Source organism: Muscardinus avellanarius (genome assembly GCF_963383645.1).
Source record: "Muscardinus avellanarius genome assembly, chromosome: 1".
Classification (NCBI taxonomy): Eukaryota; Metazoa; Chordata; class Mammalia; order Rodentia; family Gliridae; genus Muscardinus; species Muscardinus avellanarius.
Genome location: NC_137786.1, coordinates 181,138,503 through 181,161,588, shown reverse-complemented (window position 1 = coordinate 181,161,588; position 23,086 = coordinate 181,138,503). Strand labels below are relative to the sequence as shown.

Genomic DNA, 23,086 nt, shown 5'->3' with positions numbered 1-23,086 from the left:
GTTATTTTCTTACAAAATAACATGTAAGGAAAGTACAAGAATGAGTTATAAGGATATGTAAAGATATCCTTTCACGCCAAGAGAAAAGCTAGGGTAAAAACCCTGAGGTATAAGTACTTTGATGCTTTTAACACTGAGAATGTATTTTTGGCCTGGGGAAGATAAGGCAAAGATAAATGTGGACTACACAAGAATATTGGTAGAAAAGGCCTATATTTCTCCTGTTCAGTGTAAATAAATGAAAATAGCAATTATTACATAAATAAGATGTTGTCATATGACAAGAACTAAGGAGTAAGTGCTAGAAATTACTCTGAAAAGCCCATTTTCACCATTTCCATGAACAATTTTCCATGTTTCTCTTCCTTTTATTTGTTGACTTGTAGTATTGTTATTTTGACTTATCCTTGGTTTCTCCATAGACAGTACGCATTCTTTTCCTGCTTTTCTTACTCTGCCCCCTTTGAATCTTCCAATCACACAGGAATCTGAGCAGCAGGAGCCTCAGAAGTCAGGACAGGTGGGAACAGGGAAGAAGGTTCTATGGCTTCAGGAATTCTGGTGAAAGTAGAGGAGGAGGTGACCTGCCCCATCTGCCTGAAGCTCCTGGCAGAACCTCTGAGCTTGGACTGTGGCCACACCTTCTGCCAAACGTGCATCACATCAAACTATGAGTCCACAAAAGGCCAAAACAAAGAGAGCAGCTGCCCTGTGTGCCGAGCCACTTACCAGTTTGAGAACCTGCGGCCTAATCGGAATGTGGCCAACATAGTGGAGAGGCTCAAGGAGGTCAAGTTGAGCCCACAGGAGGGGCAGAAGGTGAATCGGTGTGCTCGCCATGGAGAGAAACTCCTCCTCTTCTGTAAGGAGGACAGCAAGGTCATCTGCTGGCTTTGTGAGCATTCTCAGGAGCACCGTGGTCACCACATAGTTGTCATGGAGGAGGTTGCAGATGAGTACAAGGTAAGAGCTCATGGTGGAGGGAGGACAGAGTAGAAAATAGTACCTCATGGGAAATGTCCACTTTGCCTACTAGTTTGATTACATTGAGACATAGAACTGAGCCTTGTTGTTAATACACTATGCTTACCTTTTGAATTCTAAAGTATTTGTGCATTCCATTTAAACAGGAGGAAAAATTTTTGTGCAGTGTGCTAGATGGGTGGAAATTTGGTGCCCACAAAAGATCTGATTGGCCCTTTCAGTTAAAAAGTTCAATGAGGAAGGTTAATATCAATATTATTTTCTTCAGTGCAGGATCAGATTTCTCTCCTAGCATGAAAACAATCGGTCTACTTTTGGTGAGAAGATGCGGTCTTATTATCTGAGACTTATATGGACATTCTCCATATCCGCTTTTTTTTTTTTTTTTTTTTTTTTGGTGGTACTGGGGGTGGAACCCAGAGGCTTTCTACCTCCGGGCTATACCCCCAGACCTTTTTTATATTTTATTTGGAAACAGGGTCTCACTAAGTTGCTGAAGTCCTCACTAAGTAGCTGAGGCTGGCTTCGAAACCGTGCGATCCTCCTGTCTCAGCCTCCCAAGTGCGGGGATTACAACCGTGTGCCACCACACCCGGCTCCATATCTGCTTTTCTCCAAACTTATAGATTCTCATTACCATTCTCAGAGTATCTGTAAACTCTGTTGTTCTCAGCTGAGATCAACCTGATTTCTTCCAGGATTATCCTCTATCCAGGTGCTGAGAAAACTCATAGCCTGACTCTGGTCTGATTCCTTTCTCACAGGCAAAGCTCCTGGAAGCTGTGGAAGAGCTAAGGAAGAAGAGGAAAATATCTGAGGAGTGGAAAGCTGACATTCAAAAGGAGGGAATTTTCTTGAAGGCAGGAGGACATACTTCTTTGAGGGAGTTATCCAGAAACCTGGGCAGGACCTTGGGCAGGAGTTCCCTTGCACTTTTTTCTCTGGCAGTTGTTAAGTCTAGAAGTCACTGGACTCCCTTTCCTTGGTCTTTCTTTAGCAGGGTTAGGGATGGATCATGAATGTGTCACAATGATCACACCTATTTGGAGAGAGACACCCACACGGAGGGCTCTGGTGGCTAGTGGATCAGGTTTTCCATCGCCGGGGTGCTTTCTGAGATTTCTTGGGAGAAGGCATTTATCAGTGAGTCATGTGCTGTTCTCAGGGTTCAACTGTTAGTATAGGGCTCAGGAGCATAATGAGGAGTAATGCAGGCAGGTAGTGCTGGACTAAGCCACACTCAGCTATTCCCCTAGGACTCAAGGGTAGTCTCAATGATGCAATATTGTTTTAGAATATGCATGAAGGAAAAAAAAAGGGCAAAAGCTATCTATCTAAGAATTTCCCCCTTTCTACTATCTCCTTTCCCTGGAAAAACACTCCAAGGAAAATCCTTTTCTGGCTCCAAGCCCCTTCTGATAGACTGACTGCCTCTCTCTCTCTTTCTTTCTCATCCCTGAAGAAACAAATACAGGATGATGTTCAAAATGTCCAGGAACAGTTCAAAAAACTAAGAGGCATCCTGGACTTGGCAGAAAAGAATGAACTGCAAAAGCTCGAGAAAGAGGAAGAATGTATTCTGAATAGCATGGCAGAGTCTGAGAAAGAGTTGGTCCAGCAGAGCCAGCTGGTGAAAGATCTCCTCTCAGATCTGCAACAACGGTTGAAGGGGTCAAAAGTAGAGATGCTACTGGTGAGCATTTGAAATTCAAGAAAATAGAAACCATTTCTATTCAGAGATTCGGAAAAATAGGAACGATTCCCTTCTCTTTGTTCTTGTTCTGCTCTTTCTAGTGTTCACAGTAAAGTTCTTTGGGCTCTATAAATTTTTATTATGAGTCAACTTCAGAGATTATGGGAACAATTAAATGTATTAATAGCAAGGAAAAGTAACATTTTTTATTGATTTGTCGTGTGCAGTGAAAAAATTGAACCTTGGAGAGAAGATGCACTCGGTGTATTTTTTTATAGGCCCCTGTTTTCTGTGATCTAGTGTTAAACAGGCAGCAAGGAACTTTTTCTCACTCAGGTTAGTCATTGGCAAACCAATGGTTTTAGGTGACAAGAGATGATTTTATATTTTTCTTTTGTAGAATGTGCTGACATGCCGGGCGTGGTGGCGCACGCCTGTAATCCCCGTGCTTGGGAGACAGGAGGATCGCATAGGTTCGAAGCCAGCCTCAGCTACTGCGTGAGGCTCTTGGCAACTCAGTGAGACCCTCTTTCCAAATAAAATATAAAATAGGTCTGGGAGTATAGCCCAGAGATAGAAAAGCCCCTGGGTTCCACCCCCAGTACCACACAAACAACAACAAAAAAGAGAATATGTTGACACTTTTTTCCCCTTCCTTTTATTTCCTGAAAAAGAAAATGTGAAGAACTGGTAATATTTCTTCTTTAAATGTATAGTAAAGTTCACCAGTGAAGCCACCTCAGTCCGGTTTTTTTTTTTTTTAATCCTTTCTTTTTCATTTTTGGAGAAGTGTAAATTTTTTAATTCTTATCAGATTTGTTTAGATACTTTATACTGCTTAAATCAGCTTTTGGTAATATATGTCTTGTAGGAAATTGCTCTTTTCATCTATGTTGTCAAACCTGTAGACCTAATTAGTTATAGGAATTCTTTGTAATTCTTTTAATTTGCATGTTTCTATTCCACTAAATTATAGGTTTTAGGTATGCTTAAGCGTATACTTATTACATGCAGCAGGAACTTTAAGCTGTTTATTAGTTCTAAAATTTGGGGGGGTAATTCTTAGGATTTCGTCTTTTGTATAAGTTCATGTGGAAATTCTTCCCTTCTGTGTTGTGTTCCTTTTATTTCTTTCACTTTGTCTAATTGCCAGAACTTCTGGCACTATGTTGAATAAAAGTGGTGGGAATGGGCACTATTGTCTTTTTCCTGATCTTAGAAGACTTGTAACTTTTCACTTTTGAATGTGATAATTAGCTCTGAGTTTGTCGTATAAGACCCTTATTATACTGACAAATATTAATTCTATAATTTATTTGTAGAGAGATTTTATCACAAAAGGATGTGGAATTTTATCAGATGTCTTTTCTGCACCTAATGAATTACTCACATGATTTTTGTACTTCATTCTGTTAATGGCATACATCACATTTATACATTTGTATGTCAGACCATTCCTACGTTCCTGGATTAAAACCAGCTTTAGGAAGATGAATTATCCTTTTGAAGTACTGTTCAATATGGTTTTCTAATGTTTTGTGGAGGATTTTTGTATCTATTTTTATTGGCCTACAGTTTTTATTCCTTCATGTTCTTGACTGGTTTTATCTCAGGGTAATGCTGTCCTTATAAAATGAATTCACAAATATTTCCTCTTTAGTATTTTTGGAAACACTTTAAAGAATCAGTTCATAATTTTTTTTAGAATTCTATTGGTGAAATATAGCCAGGCATTGAACTCCACACCCTAATCCCAATTGGAAAGCTGGAACAGGAGAATCACAGGTTTAGGCCAGCCTCAGCAACTTAGAGAAGCACTTAGGAACTTAGTGAGACTTTGCTTCAAAAGGAAAAAATATATATAAAATGTTTGGGAATGTAGCTTGGATGTAGAATGCCCTGGGTTCAAGCTCAGTATCCAAAAAAACAATCAAACAAAAAATTTTCACTGGTTTGATATAATTATATATGGTGCTGGCATTTAGAGTTATTCAAAGTGATACATTCATTCAGATATTCTTTATGTTCAGTAGAACTCAGTAATGAAGTCACCAAGTCCTGGGCTTTTCACTAATGGGACTTTTAATTGATTGATTTTTCTAATTCCTTATTTGTACACATCTGTTTTCTCTCTTTCTTTCTTTCTTTCTTTCTTTCTTTCTTTCTTTCTTTCTCTTTTATTCCTTTCTTTCTCATGGTACACGGATTAAACTCAACAGCATTATACCTTCAAGCTATACCCCAGGCCCTATATTGCTTTTATTTCGATACAGAATCTTGCTAAGTCGATGAGAGTCTCATTGCTTGCTAAGACTGTCCTCAAACCTGTCTCAGCCTCCCAAGTCCTCCTGTCTCAGCCTCCCTAGTCCTAGGATCATAGGTGTGTGCCACCACACCTGGCTCTTTCTTTCTCTTCATGTTTCAGGGTCAGTACCTTGTATGTGTCTAGAAATATATCCAACTTTTCTACAATATCCAATTTCTTTCCTTCTGCAAAAAAAAAATAAATTTTGGGGGAATTATTATTTGTGCATCTTTGATTCTCTAAAGCTTTCAAATATCTGGCAAATCATAGTTTATTTGTTTATATATCTGTTAAATTAGTGAAGAATCAGCTATCCTTTAAGTCATCTCATAGGGAGCCATGGGGTAATTCACTTGAGCCTTAATCTTTCCGTTTTTGTTTTTCACACTTGGAGCATTTCTATTTCAAATACAACAGCAGCTTCTGAGAATATTATGAGGCTTTGTGAGTGAGGACAGCCTATTTTCCTTAACTCATATTTTTCCCTTCTCCTTAGGATGTGAATGATGACATCATGAAAAGGTATGTGTGAAATATCAGGGATGGTTCTACAGTGTGGTAAGATTTGTAGTTAAAAGTGTCATCTAGCTGGGTGTGGTGGTCCTTGCCTGCAATCCCAATACTTGGGACACTGAGATAGGAGGATCACAGGTTGGAGGACAGCCTTAGAAATTTAGTGAGAACATCAGTAACTTAGTGAGACTATGTTTCAAATAAGTAAATAAAGGGCTGGGTGTGTGTCTTGGAGGTGGAATGCTCTGAGTTCAGTCCTCAGTATCCCCCCAAAATCCAAATTCCATTATTTAGTCATTCCCTATGAGTTCTAGGAGGTAGAGAAGGAGATGCTAATTGTTTCTTTTCTTTTCTTTTCTTTTTTTCTTTCCGGTACAGGGGGTGGATCCCAGAAGCATTCTACCTCCGAGTGATACCCTTAGCCCTATTTTTTATGCTTTATTTTGAAACAGGGTCTCACTGAGTTGCAAAGGGCCTCAATAAGTAGCTGAGGCTGGATGCGAACCCAGATCCTCCTGTCTCAGCCTCCCAAATGTTGGGATTACAAGCATGTGGCACCATGCCTGGCTGATTGTTTCATTTTAGAATGGAGAAACTGAGCTTCTGAGAGATTAAGACCTTCCCAAGGCCAGGCAGTAGGTGAAAAGGTGGACATGAGTGTTTATCTTCCAGTTTCAAAGTTAGAAACCTATACTTTCCCTTTGAGGATTCCCAGAGAGCTGGGCTCAAGTGCATCCATTGGGTGAAATGACAGGTAAATTGTGCTATTGGAAGAAAACAGGTCTGAAGTGGGAAGGTCAAGATTTTTTATCTTTAGGTATAAGAACTTGAAGCTGAAGAAGCCAAAAACTTTCCCCAAGAAACAAAAGACAGTGATCAGAACTTCTGATCTGAATCGGATGCTGAAGGCATCTGAAGGTGAGGAGAGCGGGGCTTAGGGTATGGCTGTGGGATTTTACCATGGCAGAAGCTAAATGGGGTAGAGGGTGTAGTGTGAGTAGAGGCAATGGGGAGGGTGGATGTTGTGTGCTCAAGATGAGGCCATGTTTTATGGAGATGGCATTAATCCTCATTGACCAGTTCAGTGGCCCATCATAGTGCCCTCCTCTTCCCTAATCTGCAGAGGAAGTGCATTTCAATGCTTACACCTTTGCTTACATATAATATGATGAATTTTTATCATTTCAGAGCTGACAGATGTCAAACGCTACTGGGGTAAGAACAAATCACAGAAAGATAAGCTGTCCTCAACATCGTTCAGAATTTGTCTGATAGATCTCATGTTTTAAGACCTATGTTTCTCCTTCTAACACACACATATATATATTCTGTTTTGCAATGTTCTACCTCTCTTTAAGATTTTTGAACAAAAGCTAGGCATGGTGACTGGCATTTTTCCAATCCCAATACATGGGAGGCTAAGACAGAGGGTTTCAAGTTTGAAGACAGCCTCAGCAATGTAGCAAGACTCTCTGCAACCTAGCAAGACCCTATTTCCAAAGAAAACATAAAATAGAGGTGGGAATGTAGTTTGGAGGTAGAATACCCTCGGGTTCGATCCCTAGCACAACAAAAAAAATAGTTTGTTTTAGTTATTTCTCAAGTTCTTCTCAGAATTTTTCTCAGTATGTCACAAATAAAGCTATAGCATCTGTCTCACCCAACCCTGTAATTTTTTCTGCAGTTCACATGACACTGGTTCCAAGCAACAATCCAGAATTTGTCATTTCTCCAGATCAGAGGCAAATAAGAACTGTGTCCTCCCATCTACTCAGGAATAAGAATTATATTGAAGGGGTTCTGGGCTCCAGAGTCATCACTTCAGGGAAACATTACTGGGAGGTAGATGTGTCTAAGAAAAGTGCCTGGATACTGGGGTTAAGTAGTAAACATTTCTACCAGCAACCATATGTCTTTGTTCTTAAAAAATATATAAGATATCAACCTAAACATGGCTACTGGGTTATAGGAATGCAAAATCAATTTACATATAATGCTTTTGAGGATTCTGCTGGCCCATATCCCTTGAGATTGACTCTCTCCCTCCCTCTTGCTCCCCAACGTATTGGAGTGTTTGTGGACTTTGATGCTGGCACTCTCTCATTTTACAGCGTTACAAATCCCACATTTTTAATCTATAAATTCTATACAACTTCTTTTCCTCTTGCAGTTTATCCCTATTTTAATCCTGTGCAATGTCCAGAACCCATGACATTGTGTGATGTGCAGAATCCATTTCTAAGAGCTTGAGCCTTCTCATCCCCTCACCCCATCCTGTGCAGCGCCTCTGGCCCTGGTGCGTCCCTCATGCACCTGAGCACATCTGCACCGTTGAAGCACCTTTCCTCCTGTCTCTCACCATTCCATTTGGGTGTATTTCCCCCATGAGTAGTGTGTATATATTCCCCTGTGTACTATTCCTCCCAATACCTTGTTTGCTTCAAAGACAATTTTAAGTCATGTTTCATATTTCCAAGGAAATGTGAACAAACTCTCATTACAAAAGACAAATGTTGAAAGCCAGGCACGATGCCCCATTCCTCTAATCAGAGTAGTTGGAAGGCTGAGTACTACAGGAAGATTGAAGTTTTGAGGCCAATGTCAGCAACTTGGCAAGGTCCTTGGCAACATAGGGAGACCTTGTTTCAAAAATAATACAATAAGATCAGAGTGTAGCTCAGCGGTAGAAAATATCTTGGTTCAGCCCTCAGTATTGCATACACAAAAAAATGATCAATATTGAGTTAACATCTCTGCCACAAAAGTCAATCCCATTGTTTTTCCCATTGAGAGAAGACAAAGTAGTTTTCTTCTAACTTTCTGTATTATTGAGGACTATGCATAAGAGTTTCGATAAAGAATGAGCCTTACCAGTTTGACAGTTTAGCTGTGATGCTTCCTATTCATTAAGGAATTTAAGAAGAAATTATTGTAAATGGTACATGATAAGAATAAAAGTTTTGTGCTCAGAGTATCTAAGATCAAGTTGAGTCTCCTTACATATTAGGAGTATAACGTGGAATAATGTACTTGAATAGATGTGCTTATTTTCTTGTAATAATTTTGTGATGAACACTGTACCTAATATTTGCCATCGGTGCAAGAAAATAAATTCATGATGTAAAATATCTATTGAAATGTCTCAGTGCATATTTGTGCACTTGATTACTGAGAAACACGAGCCACATCGGTGTCCCATGAGATGGTCTGTGCAAAGGGAAGTGAGGACTGATATCATCCACGCCTTAGCTTTGGATCCAAATATCACCACCAAACCAAGACCATGTCAGTTTTCACACACACACACACACACACACACACACACACACACACACACACACTTTTTCACATGTGTTTCTCATTTCAATATCCTAATTCCAAATATTATTTTATTAGGATATAGAATCTTTAAAGAGGCAATATTGTTCAAATGCAGTTGCAAGAATAGGACTATAATCCAATATGGTGAGTGACCTTATAAGATGAAGAAACACAATATCCAGGATGTGTGTGTGTGTGTACACAAAGGAAAGAGCATATGAGGTCACAGAAAAAAGATGGTTTCATGTAAACTAAAGGAGAGGGGCCTCCGAAAAACAAACAAACAAAACCTGTTTGGGTCTTAATCTTTTTTTTTTTTGTGTGTGTGTGTGGTACTGGGGATGGAACCCAGGGGCTTTCTACCCCCGGGCTATACTCCCAGACCTATTTATTTTTTTTATTTGGAAACAGAATCTCAGTAAATTGCTGAGAGCCTCACTAAGTAGCTGAGGCTGGCTTTGAACCTGCGCAATCTTCCTGTCTCTGCCTCCCAAGCACGGGGATTACAAACATGCGCCACCACGCCCGGCGTAAAACTCATTTTTTATTTTTTGCGGATCTAGGATGGAACACAGGGGCATTCGACATCTGAGCTACACCCCCTGCCCTATTTTTTATACTTTATTTTGAAACCGGGTCTCACTGAGTTGCAGAGGACCTCACTAAGTAGCAGAGGCTGTTCTCGAACTGCGATCCTCCAGTCTCAGCCTCCCGAATACTGGGATTAAAAGCGTGCACCACCATGCCTGGCTTTAAAACTCTTTTTTAATACAGTTTCCTTGGTACAATGCAACTGTACATTATAGTGAGATTCAAAGAGATAATTCATCCATTCCCACATCTCTTAATGTATTTTTCTCTTCCTATCACCCCCATATTATACACCATACATATTAGTAAGATTGGTAGTGATACCTTCAAATATGGACAGAACATATTTTTGTGTGTGTGGTACTGGGGTTCCTGGAAACCCTTCTACTGCCGGGATACACTCCCAGACCTATTTTTTATATTTTTATTTAGAAACAGGGTCTCCTAAGCCAGCACAGCTGGCTTCGAACCTGCGTGATGCTCCTGTCTCCGCCTCCCAAGCGCGGGGATTACAAGCGTGCGCCACCACGCCCAGCTGGATAGGACATATTTTAACTGTTGCCACCCCCAAGTCTCATGATTCTCTTCCCATTTCCCTCTCCCAATCTCCTTCCACTATCTCTCCTCATTTACCTAAAGTTCCTTTTGTTTCCTATTTTCTAACTTTCTAATATGAGAGACAACATACCACCTTTAACTTTCTGAGACTGGCCGATCTCAGTATAACATTCCATAGTTCCATATATTTTCCTGCAAATAACATACTTTTGCTTCTCTTTATGGTTATATAACTCATTTTTTTGAATCCATTTATTCAGCAAATATTTACTGAGTGTCTTTAATGTGCAGAACTTTGTTGGCAATGAGACTGCAGTGGAAGCTTACAGAGGCTTCCCTGATCCTCAGTGACCGATGGAGAGCACAGACATTTAACAACTAAATATACAAGTAGCCATTTTATGTAAGTTGTGATAACTACTAACAGTGAAAGTACATGTACCATGAGAATGTATCCAATTGACACTAATCTAGTGTACAGGATTAAGGAAGGAAGAGCTGAGGAAGGAATTTTAATTGAAATCTACACAAGAGTTGTCAAGCAAAGAAGAGTGAAGACAGGGGGCAAGGAGAAATTCCATGTATTTGAGAAGCTAAACCTAGGCAAGTGTGGTGCTTGTCCTGTCCTAATTGATTGAGAATAAAAAAAATAGAGTACTACTATTGTAGCCTGTAAAGTCATTTTCACCAGCTTTCCCAAATTATAGAGCTAACATCATCAAGATCCCTAGAATATATTTTTAACTAGATGTGTAAAAAGGACAAGTGAGTTTAGTACAAAATAAGACATTATGAAATCTAGGATGATTACTGAAGAAATACAAGAAAAGTCAGGTCTTAGAGAAATAGATTTTTGAGGATGCTTGAATGTTTATGAAACACTTACTGAGAACATGTGCATGTCTAGTATTTTTTTTTTCAGCACTGGGGATGGAACCCAGGAGGGGAATTGTACCTCCGAGCTGCACTCCCAGGCCTATTTCTTTTTATCTTTTTATTTTTAAAGCAGGGTCTCAGTGAGTTGTGAAGGGTCTCGCTAAGTAGATGAGGTTGTCCGCTAACTGCAATCCTCCAGTCTCAGCATCCCAAATGCTAGGATTACAAGCATGCGCCACCAAACCTGTCTCATAGTGTCCAGTATTTTTATTAGACAGAATGTAAGATGATGCCCAGGAGTGAGATTCAGCCTTTGAGGAGCATACAAAATATGTGTTGGCTAGATAAATACATGAGCAATTAAATGTGGTCTTTTTTTATTTATAATGGCATAAATAAAGGATCCCTTGCATAAATTTCTTCTGGATACCTTAGTGGACATTTCAGGTAGCAGAAAAAAAATCAACAATGAAACACACACACAGGATTGTATGTCAGAATGACTATTTTACTGCATTCCTCTTCTTACTTCCAAGTAAATTTACTATGTGTCTCATGATCAAATGTATGGATTCATTACCAGTGGTGATTTTTGTGTGTGTGTGTGGTACTGGGGGTGGAACCCAGAGGCTTTCTACCTCTGAGCCATATTCCCAGACCTATTTTTGTATATTTTATTTGGAAACAGGGTCTCACTAAGTTGCTGAGAGCCTCACTATGTACCTGAGGCTGGCTTCGAACCTGTGTGATCCTCCTGTCTCAGCCTTCCAAGCGCTGGGATTACAAGTGTGCACCACCACGCCCGGCTAACCAGTGGTAATTTTAGAAAATACGTAATATTAACTTGGGACAGTTTCCTAAGAAGAATATGGATGACTCCCACCCATCTAATCCAATACACACTACAAGCACACCAAGTTCTATTTTATGTTAAATCACTGGACATTAAGCAACATAAAAGAAAAACATCGATTTAGTCAGAGAAGTACAGATGAATTATAAATAAATGTAAATGTACATAAATAAATAAAACACAAGACTTGCAGTTTCATGAGAGGCTGCTCTTTTGTCTTCATTTCCTGCAATGTTCCTGAGGAACCGTGATATTTATATAGAATGCTGAGGAAAATAGAATCACGAAAATTTTCAAGGTGAAAATTACACAATAACATATGAACAATAAAATATGCACTTTTATTTTAAGAGTGATTTGTAAAGGGCCATGATGGAACTCCTTAAAAAAGACTGAAATACTCTTAGAGAAAGAGAATAGATAAGAACTCAGTCAAGCTTCATATCATCATAAAGGTGAAAATGTGGTTGTGTATATGCACTAGAATAACCTGGGAATAACTCAAGCTCAATCAATTTAAATGTAGAGTGTGTGTGTGTGTGTGAAGTCAATACCCAGGGGCATTCTACATCATATCCGTATCACTGGATTGGTTATCAATGATATGGATATGATGTAAAATGCCGTGGATATTAGTCCCCATATCATTGATTGCTGATTGATTGGTTGGTTTACTCATTTATATTTTGAAACAGAGTCTCACTAAGTTATCCTATGCTGACCTGTCTCAACTTGTCAAATACTGGGATTACAGGCAATGGCCACCACACCCAGCTAATATTAAGCTAATTTGATAGAAAGTATTTCAGGAAAAACAAAAACAAGCCATAGATTTCTAAATTTACCATTGATATTTTCTGGGGTGCCATTTGTTATAAAGAAAGATGAGAAAGAATACTTTATACAGAGAAGGTAATTAGTTCTTAGGTCAGTTTGGGAAAATTAATTTTGAAGTTTTTATAAGCCATTTGTGTGAGTAGAATTCCAGGAAGAAATTGAGCTCAGGGCTCTGAATCATACAGACCTGGATTTAGATACCACATGTGTTAATTATATTTACTTACTCTTTGTTAGTCTTAGGTTTAGTATCTGAAAGCCAAATCAACAAATATTACTCTCCCAAATTATTTGTTAACTAAATAAAACTCATGAAATACAGTTCAGAGGGCATAAAAAAGCAAGTTTTTTTTTCAAAAACACAAAATATGGGAACATATTTACAAAAGATAAGCAACTTTAGGCAATGAAAATTGGGCAGAGATAAAAGTAAAACAAGTAAAGGACATAGGAGAAGGCAATGATAATATATAGAATCTGTAACGAAGATATTCAAAGTGTTAACTTTGATAAATAGAGTACAAAGAATTGATAACCACTTCACAAGAAAGGCAGGGAATTTTGCCTTTAATTCAGAAACTGAGAAAAACAAGGGTGAGTTGAAAGTTAGGAAATGCTACAGCATCTGGTGCAGGCCTTGAGCAAAAGTTTCACCAGGGCACCTGCAAAGGCTGGAGGCCCCCGCGAGTAAAACTAGCCCTTCCCCCTTCAAAAGAATTATTTTAAAATTATTTGAATTAATATGTATAATTGGAATTTTATGTATAAGCATTATAACTAAAATAGATGGGCAGCAACATGTGAGAGACTCAATCAGCAAAGATCTTTTTTTTTTTTTCCCAAGGATAAAGTTTGTGCCAAAGATTAAGTTCAAGCTGACCTTAGTTTGGGCCAACATGTAAGATTAAGTTCAAGCTGGCCTTGTGATATGAGGCAAAGCATACTTTCTATGATTCATTAAATGTCTGGCACCCTGTCCTGAAGTCTGTTAAAGACTTTTTCTGTCCTTGAAGTTCTCTGCTTGCCTGACTATGGTTTGTCTACCCTGCCAAGAAAGAAAGTATAAAGATTGTAACAAATCCTGAATAAAGTGGGAGAAGCTTGCATCTGGTCCGTGTGTCAGAGTCTTCTCTTCCCGACCTCGACTCTTCTCTCACCAACACACGACCCCCAACTCCTGCTAGGGCTGGACCCCGGCAAGGAAATATCTGTCCTTCCGACATCTTCAAGATTAGCAACCGGTACAATGTAAACCTTAGCTTTAGTATGCTACTAAGTACAACATATTTTTTCATACAAATGCCAAAACAACTAAATTGAAAAAAACATGATTTCCCAAAAGTTTAGGAAATTGTTTTTCTAGCTCTCCTTTCCCTTTAAACTATACTTTACATATAAGTACAATGTTTCTATTTCAAGATAATATAAATTACCTCTTTATTTTTATATCTTCCCATGTTATAAAAATTTTCACCAAATCAACTTTATCTAAATTTCCCCTTCAGTGTTCACTCATTGTGACTTCTTCCAAGATAACAGAAGCATAAATTTTTCCTGGATCTGCTTGGTCTTCACTCCATAAACAACAGGATTTAGAGCTGGTGGGATGGCCACATAGAAGTTGGCAAATAGGATGAGAACATTCCGAGGGACGCCATGCCCAAAGCGATGAGCAAGGATGGAGAAGAAGGCAGGTGTGTAAAACATGAGGATGACACAGACGTGGGAGCCGCAGGTGCTCAGGGCCTTCTGGCGGGCACCCTGGGATGAGAGTTAAAAGACAGCACGGAGGATGAAGATGTAAGAAACAGCAATAAGGACAACATCTGAGATAACAGTCATGAGAGGCACAGAAAACCCATACCAAATGTTGATGGAGATGTCAGCAGAGGAAAGACGGGCTACACCTATATGCTCACAGTACGTGTGTGGGATGATACGTGTCTTGCAGAACGGTAAGCGTTTGAGCAGAAAAACATCAGGCAAAACAATGGAGAAGCTTCTCACAACGATGCCCACCATGAGCTTGACGATGAGCCTTGGAGTCAGGATGGTGTTGTATCTCAAGGGGAAGCAGATGGCCACATAGCGATCAAATGCCATGGCCAACAGGATAGCTGAGTCTACTGCAAAGCTGAAGTGAAGGAAAAACATCTGAGTGAGACAACCAGAGAAGGAAATTTCTTGGGAGCCAAGCCAGAGGTTACCGAGCAGTTTGGGCATGGTTGTCGTGGACAAGATGAGATCGGTAGTGGCCAGCATTGAGAGGAAGAAAAACATGGGCTCATGGAGGCTGTGCTCAACAGCAATCAGATAGAGGAGGATGCAGTTTCCCACGATAGCCATACAGAAGGGAATCCCAATCCAGATGTGAAACTTTTCCAGCCCAGGGATTCCAGCCAGGATGAAGGAACTTGGGTTGTAACAGCTCAAGTTATACATGGTCTCTCGAGCCTGGGATCCACTGGTTCCAGAGCCCTGAGGACAAACAAGCTGTCAGAATGAGCTATGGAAGGGAACAATTCCACAGTGGTGCTGAAAATTGTTGGTGCTGCAACTGGAACATTCAGGGTTCCTATATTAGAAGTACCTTCTGGCTGGGCACAATCATAGGCACCTGTATCCAGCACCTCTGGAAGCTGAGCCAGGAAGTTCATAAATCTTAGACCATCTTGGACAATTGCCAAGATCGCCTGCTGCCTCGGCACCTATGTGTTGAGACCCCACTCTACATAGCTAATCGGAAACGAGCCCCGAGAAGGAGGTGTCATCTCTGGCCAAAGTACCCCCCACTTTTAGATACCCTTCATGACTATTATTTTCTTGGTAATGATTCCTCTTAACACTCTATATGAATTGCTCTGGTGATGCGAGATCAGGACTATAAAAAGAAATTGAGTCCGTGGATATAAATTTTCTAATAATTTGTCTAAACGCCCTTGGATTTGCTCAATAGTAATGAAAAAACTGGCCAGAATTCAGATGCTGTGATAAGCATTCCAGCTCAGACCCTCACTCTTATCACTAACTCAGGTTAAGCCATTAACTAGCTCAGTTCAAGGTAACCCTGTTTACCCTTGAGACCCTGCCTAGAAACTTTGGGTGTGACTTCAAAGCAATTTGACTGATAAACAGCTTAGTTGCCAAAATACAATAGAGCCAAGGAGAAAGATTGTTGACCTTTACGCCCAGTATGAGGTTCCTGAGACAGGGAGAATGCCGTTCCTGAGACAGGGAGAATGCCACATGGCTAGAAATGAAAATGACAAAATAAAGGACAGATATTCTAAATATATATGTATGAAGGAAAGGAAATACCGTAAGAGTAAGAAAGCACTTTTGCATGAAGAAGAGCTTATCATAAGAATGTCCCAACTGGGAAAGAAAGGAATTAGAAAGTTAGAAGCAGGTTGCAGAGGGTTTGTGATAGGGAAATGGATTATTAGAGACGAATAGGCTTTTAATAGGCTTGTTGTCTAAAAAAGAGTGTTCAGCAGTTAAGGAAATACATCTGACAACTAAATCCAAGAACTTCATGGTGTTGTTTGTGGTGTCTTATTTGCCAAGCTGTGTTGTGAGTTTCTGTAAGCTTTCAGACTTCAAAAGGCAAGGCGGATGAGATCTGAGAGACTCCCATCGCATCTCCCTGGACCGCCATATCTCCCCATGCTTGTCATATGGATATAGATGGAAACTTCAAAAAGGACAGCAAAAGAAGACTCCATGAGAAGGCGTATTCTCCAAGCCCTGGGCCTTGGGCGTGCCTGTATTGCCTTTGGAATTTACCCTTGGACCTGCCCTGCTGAAATATCAGAAGAAAGATCCGGAGTTAATCTCCTAAATGCTGGACTAGTCATTTACTTTGTTTATATGTAATTCACTATTGTTTTGCTGTGATTGCCCCCCTTTCTTTTTTTTTTCTCCTATTATTAATCTCACTGGTGAAGGGTATAAATTTCTCTGGGTTCCTGTAATAAATTGTCATTGGCTCAAGAAGCCTTTGTCCATGTCAGATTCTTCCAAAAGCGCCGTCATTTAGGGACCTAAAGAAATTTAGTCCCTAAAGGGAAAGAATCGCTGCAGACAAGAGGCTGCAGAACTTCACTCTAATCCTTCCTCATCTTTCTGAGGCTCCCGACCGCGAGTGGACTCGCCCCCCACAGGACTGAGCCGGTTTGCAACAGACAATTTAGTAAAACCCTGTCTCAAAAAAAAAAAAAAAAAATAGCCACGGATGGTTGTATATGCCTATAATTGGAGTACTTGGAACACTAGCCTGGAGGATCACAGGCTTGAGGTCGGTCTTAGCAATTTACAGAAGCTGAGGTGTAGCTCAGAGGTAGAATGCTTCTAGGTTCAATTACCAGCACAACACACACACACACACACACACACACACACACACACACACACGTGTCTGGAAATACACCTCAGTGGTAGAGGGCCCCTGGGTTCAATCTCCAGAACTTCAAAAATGAAAAATAAAGAAAACAAAGCACCTCTGGTTCCCTGAAGGATCTAGTACCTGCAGAATTAACCTTTTAATGCCCCTTTCTTTTATTTTTGGTCCCACTGCATTGCCTGATATATTTACTGAGAATAACACTATAAAATCATTATAGTTTTGTAGGTCACACATTTCATATGATTAAATGTAAGTATCCTTAGTGGGGAATCACACCAAGAAATATTGTGTGCAGATATATTAAGGTATCACTTTAAATCTTACTATGATGCATACTCATCTTGCATTAATAAAATTCTTTAAAAAATCAATAACTGTCTATGTTTCTTAATGAGGATTATTTAGAATATGCCATGATGTATAAGGAAAAAAGTTTAGGTATGATAAAAAAAAGTAAGTGAAAAAGGGCAGGAGAAGCAGAGAAAATAATAAAAGTATTAAAACTATTATGCCACATGAAGATGAACTGTGAGGAAAGGGGAACAAGTGACTTTTATAGATTAAACATTGTGTTTTTAAGTTATCTTGTGTGTATGTGTGTGTGGTACTGGGGATGAAACCCATGGGCCCTCTACCTCCGGGCTATATTCCCAGATGTATTTTATATTTTACTTGGAAATAGGGTCTCACTAATTTGCTGAGAGCCTCATTAAGTAGCTGAGGCTGGCTTTGAAACTGTACAATCGATCCTCCTGTCCCAGCCTCCCAAGTACTGGGATTACGAGCATGTGCCACCAGGCCCAGCTAAGTTATGTTTTAAATTTTATAGATTAAATATTATGTTTCAGACAATGAATTTGGCAAAAATAGACTGAAGTGTTTGGATAAAGCAGTAGAATAATAATGGAAGAAGCCAAAAAAGGAAGATTATAGTGCTGGGAGTGAACTTTAAAAATATGGCTTAGATTTAGGTTGTATGTTACTTGAGATGTGAATAGGGAAGCATGCATTTACCAGAAAACACACAAGGATAGGTAAAGAAATCTCTCAACCAAAAAGCGGTGAGCTCAGAATGTGATTTAGGACTTCAGAGGCAATGACCCAAGCCTTAGAGGGTCCCTATTCTAAGTAGGGGACATTATGCTAAGTGAAATTGGTCAAAGTAAATTAATTAGAAAGTAAATAATTGGATGCTTTCCCTAATATGTGGAAGCTAGAGAGAAAAATGCATCATAGGAGGAACCCTAGATGAAAAAGGAGAAACTATAGATAAGCAAATAATATCAAAGTCAGTCACTAAGCCAAACATGAGAAAGAGGAAGGGGAGGAAATTGGGTGAGGAGTAAGGAAGGGCTAAATGAGTAATGTGTGCATGTATGCCTCTACCATCTTGTACCCCATTAAGATATATGACTACAAAGCAACAATAAAAAAAATTTAAAAAAATAAGTAGGGGCAACAGCTTTACCTTTCATGGGTCTGAAATACCTCCAAAACAGAAAACAGCTAGAGTGATTTTTCACAAGGAGAGTCAAGCAGAGCTGACTGTCACCCCCTACTGATAAAATAAAGTATAACAAAGAAATTTTGTCCCCCAATTTTTCTTTCTAGTCTGCCAATGGTTGGACCCCATCCTGGGAAATCTCCAACTTTGTACTAGCTACAGCTGGCTTTCGGACGTGGCATAGAAAATGCCCTTTGAATTTAAACTCCATTTCTGTGATCTATTTTATGGTTATTTTTGACAAGGGATAGAAGGAAAATCAGGTACACTGATGCCAGGAAGCACAGCACTGAAGAGTCCCCACGGAATACCAGCCATTCTTAGATTCATTTTGGAGATATTCTCTTATCAACTCCAACAAGTTTAGAGAGTTATTCAAAAAGCTTTAAAGTAAAAAAAAGTGGATTTTTTTTTAACAATTCACAACAGCTCTTCTTCAGTGTGTGGGGCTAACATCTGTAGTTTGCTGTAAAAGAGGAGTGTTTTTTTTTTGTTTTTTTTTTTTTAACCAACAGAGTCCTTAACTAGCTCAGGTGAACACGTTACATCTACCTAGGAGAAATGTAACTAAATCACATTGCGAAAGGTAGCCCCTGGTAAGAAGGATTCCTGTAGATACTTCATTAGGTCTGATGCAGATTGAACTGGCTACAGGCACTGAGCTCATATGGAGAATGTATAGGAACAGTCTCCATGAAGTCCTACCTTAAATAATGGTTCTTTGATCTCCTGCAGCCTAAAAAGCTGGTAGACTGAGGAAGCCCCCAGATACCTCTATAATTTCATCTACACTGCAGTTCAGCCTCATGGAGCACAGAATCACTGCTCTCCATCGGGAGACACATTTTCTCAGAGTCACAAGGAATGCTTATTTAAGGGTGAGAAAAATAACTAATCATTGCAACAAAAAACATTCAAAAGAAGACACCAAACACAAGGTCTGTCGCTTCAAGTCAAAATCCCTCTGAGCTGGGTATAGTGGCACATGCCTGTTATATCAGTACTGGGGAGACAGAAGAATCAGAAATTTCAGCCCAGTGTGTCACAAATGAGCAAGACCCTATTTCAAAATAAAAGATAAAATAGGACTTGGGTATAATCCCCTGGGTTTAATCACCAGTATCACAAAAAGATAACAACAAAAACTTATCCTGATCTCATCTCTTTTGCCCAAAGAGCTCTTTCCTTCTGGCCCTCCAGCTGTATCTCTGGTTATAGGATCTCGTTTGCACTTAAAATCAATAGTCTCCAGCCTGGATCTATCTCCTTAGCATCAAATCACTGGTGTCAGAAGGACCCCTTTCTCCCACTCCAGGTCCTTCAGGGATAGTCCCTACTAGAGCACTGAATAAACTAGAGGTAGAATTGGAGAAAATGACAGAGCTAGAAGGTCTTTCCCTCCTTGCATGACTGTAGTTTAAACTCACCAGACTGTTTTCTGTCTCTAGGTGAATGGAATTAGTAGAATGGAGCAGAAGAATCTAGCAGGAAGTGAATATAATCTTGGGCCGAGAAAGATTCATATAAGAGGTGAAAGAAAACAAGCATGTATTTCTCTATGTTCCCCTGATGTCATTCGGGTTAGATGGACCCTTCCCTTCCCATACCCTCAAAGGGATGGAACCAGTCCTATGAAGTCATCCCTTTTGAGTCGGAATGTAGCATGGGGAATTTAATTACATGTGGGTATTGGATCCCAAAGAGATTCAGCCCTAGACAAATCAAACACAGCCAGTTGAGGCAGAATTTGTTGAAGCCCAAGAATACTGTACTCTCACTGTTCTTAATTAGATTTTTGTATAAATGCTCCCCAATACTACACAAATGCCACTACAATTTTCTATATTATTAATTTTCTTAGTTCTCAGCACTTTCCATTGACATAAAAAATTCTTTAGTTTATAAATATACACATAATTGTATTATTTGATGGCATTGGATCTACATATTAATATGGAAATGCTTGATTTGATTATCATACTGAGTATTTCTACTATAAATAATATAAATATATTATAAATGTATTTCCTCATTTGTCAGGAATCCAGCCCGACAGCTGGCGGGGCTTGGCGAGATGATGAGTACCGGACGACTCGAACACAAACCCACGAGCCGGGAGTCAAGTGAAGTGAGATCTCATTTATTTCTCTCCAAGCAGTTCTTTATATAGCACCAAGCCATGAGGGGAATTTAGCCTAGCCTATCCGGGATAAAGATCACTAGCACATAGTTTACAGCCAATCCCAGGCCAGTACATGAGCCATTCATGTGTGCGGGAAGCTCCTTTTAAGGTAGAAAGGGAAAAACCGCTCAGTTTCCCCACCCATAGTGAATGGGGAAACCACGCCTTCCTAGCTTCCTCCAGGCGCCATCTTGACCTTTTTTACTGAATCACTTTACTTAAAGTTTTGCCTTAGGCCGTAGGCCGCTCAGGCCGAATCTTCTTAGGCGCTGTATAGACACACCCCATCACTCATTAATGTAGCTTTTTAAAATATTTCCCAATATTAGATTATAATTTCATATATACTTAAAAATACAAATATACTCTTTTTGGATGCTAAATATATTAGTATGCTGTAGCCACTATACAAAATTACTGTAGCTTCATTCCTTAAAACAAGAGAAATATACCATCTTACAGCTCTGTATTTCTGAGCCATGAGTGTCACAGGGATAAAAACAGTGTTAGGAAGACTGCATTTTTGGGGGGCAACTCTAAAAGAAAATCTGTTTTCTTGTTTTTCTCCAGTTGTAGAAGCCTCCTTGTCTTCAAAGCCAGCAGGATTATTTTCACCTTTCTAGCATAGTCCCATTTTCTTGTGACTCTCCTACTCTGTCTTTTATTTAGCTGTTTGCTTGTTTGTTTTTTCTGATACTGGAGATTGAACCCAAAAGAATTCTACTTATGAGCTATACCCCAAGCCCTATTTTAATTTTTATTTTGAAATAGTGTCTCCCTGGGTTGCTGAGAGTCTTACTACATTGTGAGACTGTCCTCAAACCTTTGATCCCTCTATCTCAAAGTCTCAAGTACAGGGCTTACGGGTGTGCTCCACTATGCACAGCTGACGTTTTCTTTTTATGATCTTTATTACCACATAATAATAGCATTGAATGTTCCCCCCCACCTAGTTCTGAAACTTGCAATGGATGTTGAAAACTGGGTAGGAGGGACACCTCTGAGCTACACCCCCCAGCCCTTTTTATTTCTTATTTTGAAATGGGCTCACTAAGTTGCTAAGGTTAATATTGAACCTGCAATTCTCCTGTCTCAGCTTCCCAAATACTGGGATTATAGGCACTATTACCATGCCTGGCACAACGAAGTTTTATTGATGGAACTAACTACTGATCCCAACAATGTAATAAAGCTGTGATGGTAGACTTTTGTGCCGAAGGAACCTCCAGTTACCTCAGTGAGAAGTCATGGCCAAGGGCCTGTCTTCTGAACCTGTATGTTACACCTCTGTCATGGCATACATCGTGGCATCTTAGAACTGATTCATTTCTTTTCTGCTCAGAGGTAGGATGTCCCTGGGTTCTATACCAAGTTAAAAAAAAAAAAAAAAAAAAAAAAAACTTCACTGTGCTTTAACATCTGTAAATTAGAACATCATCAAATTTTCCATTTAATAAGTTTGATTTGCCTTTCCTTCCCTTTTTATTTTTTATTATTTTTGATCCAAACCATAACTTTAGGAGTTGGCTTCAGCATGAAGTATACACCTAGTTAGAAGGAAATGAGGACTGACATTGCAGAAACAGGAGAGTTACAGGCGTCTCTCCACTTCCTAACAGAAGCTCCTGGCCCTAGAAATGAAGACCTCTGCAGAGAAGAACGTGAAGCCTGGAGATGCTCCTCACTGCGCTTCCTAGGAAAAGGCCGAAGAGGCATCCTGGGCTCCAAAAGTCCAGTGAAGACAACTGTGCATCGCTGTCTGTCTGTGTACCAGTTCTAGGGGTGATGAGGGCGCTCCCTTTGGGCTGCAGATGGCAGCCTTCTCATCACGTGCACACACTCTTCACGAACATGCAAGGAGAGAGGGAAGAACCTTCTGGTGTCTTGTATAAGATCAGTAACTCTTGGATCAGGACCTTACCTTCATGACAACATGTAGATAATTACTTCCAAAGATGCTCTGTCTCCAAATACAAGTTGGGTTTCAGCATATGAATTTTGGTGGAGGAGGACAGACACACACATTTAGTCCACAACAGAGTTGTTGAAGTTTTCCACTGACTTTTATCACAGGACACAATAACATTAAGAGACATTCCAAGGAAATCCCTGTCTTTTAGACAAACCCTTCTCTATCCCTATTGTGACATCACAGCTCAATTTCTCCTTGATATCCAGGATTGATAATCTCAGATAACACAGTGATATTTTACCTGTTGATTCAGAGGTAGGAGAAACCCAAATACAAACAACAAATGAAATCATTGTTAGGTCCACTGGCAGATGTGATCTTCCTTTTGTTTTTTTGTTTGTTTGGTTGGTTGGCTGGTTTTTTGTTTGTTTTGGTGGTACTGGGGTTCCTGGAAGCCCTTCTATCTCTGGGCTACACTCCCAGACCGATTTTTATATTTTTATTTGGAAACAGGGTCTCTTAAACCAGTGCGGCTGGCTTTGAACTTGCGCA

The 23,086-nt window shown here is 39.7% G+C and overlaps 2 protein-coding genes and 1 pseudogene across 3 annotated transcripts in view; 2 read left to right on the top strand and 1 right to left on the bottom strand.

The window, feature by feature from the left end:
- The window catches only part of LOC308259065 (olfactory receptor 52H1-like), a gene marked incomplete at both ends in the record, with an annotated part of 349,856 nt that overhangs the window by 218,133 nt on the left and 108,637 nt on the right, over positions 1–23,086 (top strand). The window lies entirely within an intron of this gene.
- LOC308272301 (tripartite motif-containing protein 5-like) lies at positions 544–13,172 on the top strand (the record flags this gene model as incomplete). The annotated part of the gene is made up of 8 exons (XM_080709043.1): positions 544–963; positions 1,749–1,844; positions 2,447–2,677; positions 5,479–5,504; positions 6,313–6,413; positions 6,684–6,710; positions 7,180–7,372; positions 13,049–13,172. The coding sequence occupies 8 exons, from the start codon at positions 544–546 to the stop codon at positions 13,170–13,172; spliced, it is 1,218 nt and encodes a 405-aa protein (XP_080565169.1).
- LOC308267828 (olfactory receptor 52H1-like) lies at positions 14,044–14,973 on the bottom strand (annotated as a pseudogene). The gene has a single exon. The product of its transcript is annotated as an olfactory receptor 52H1-like (transcript).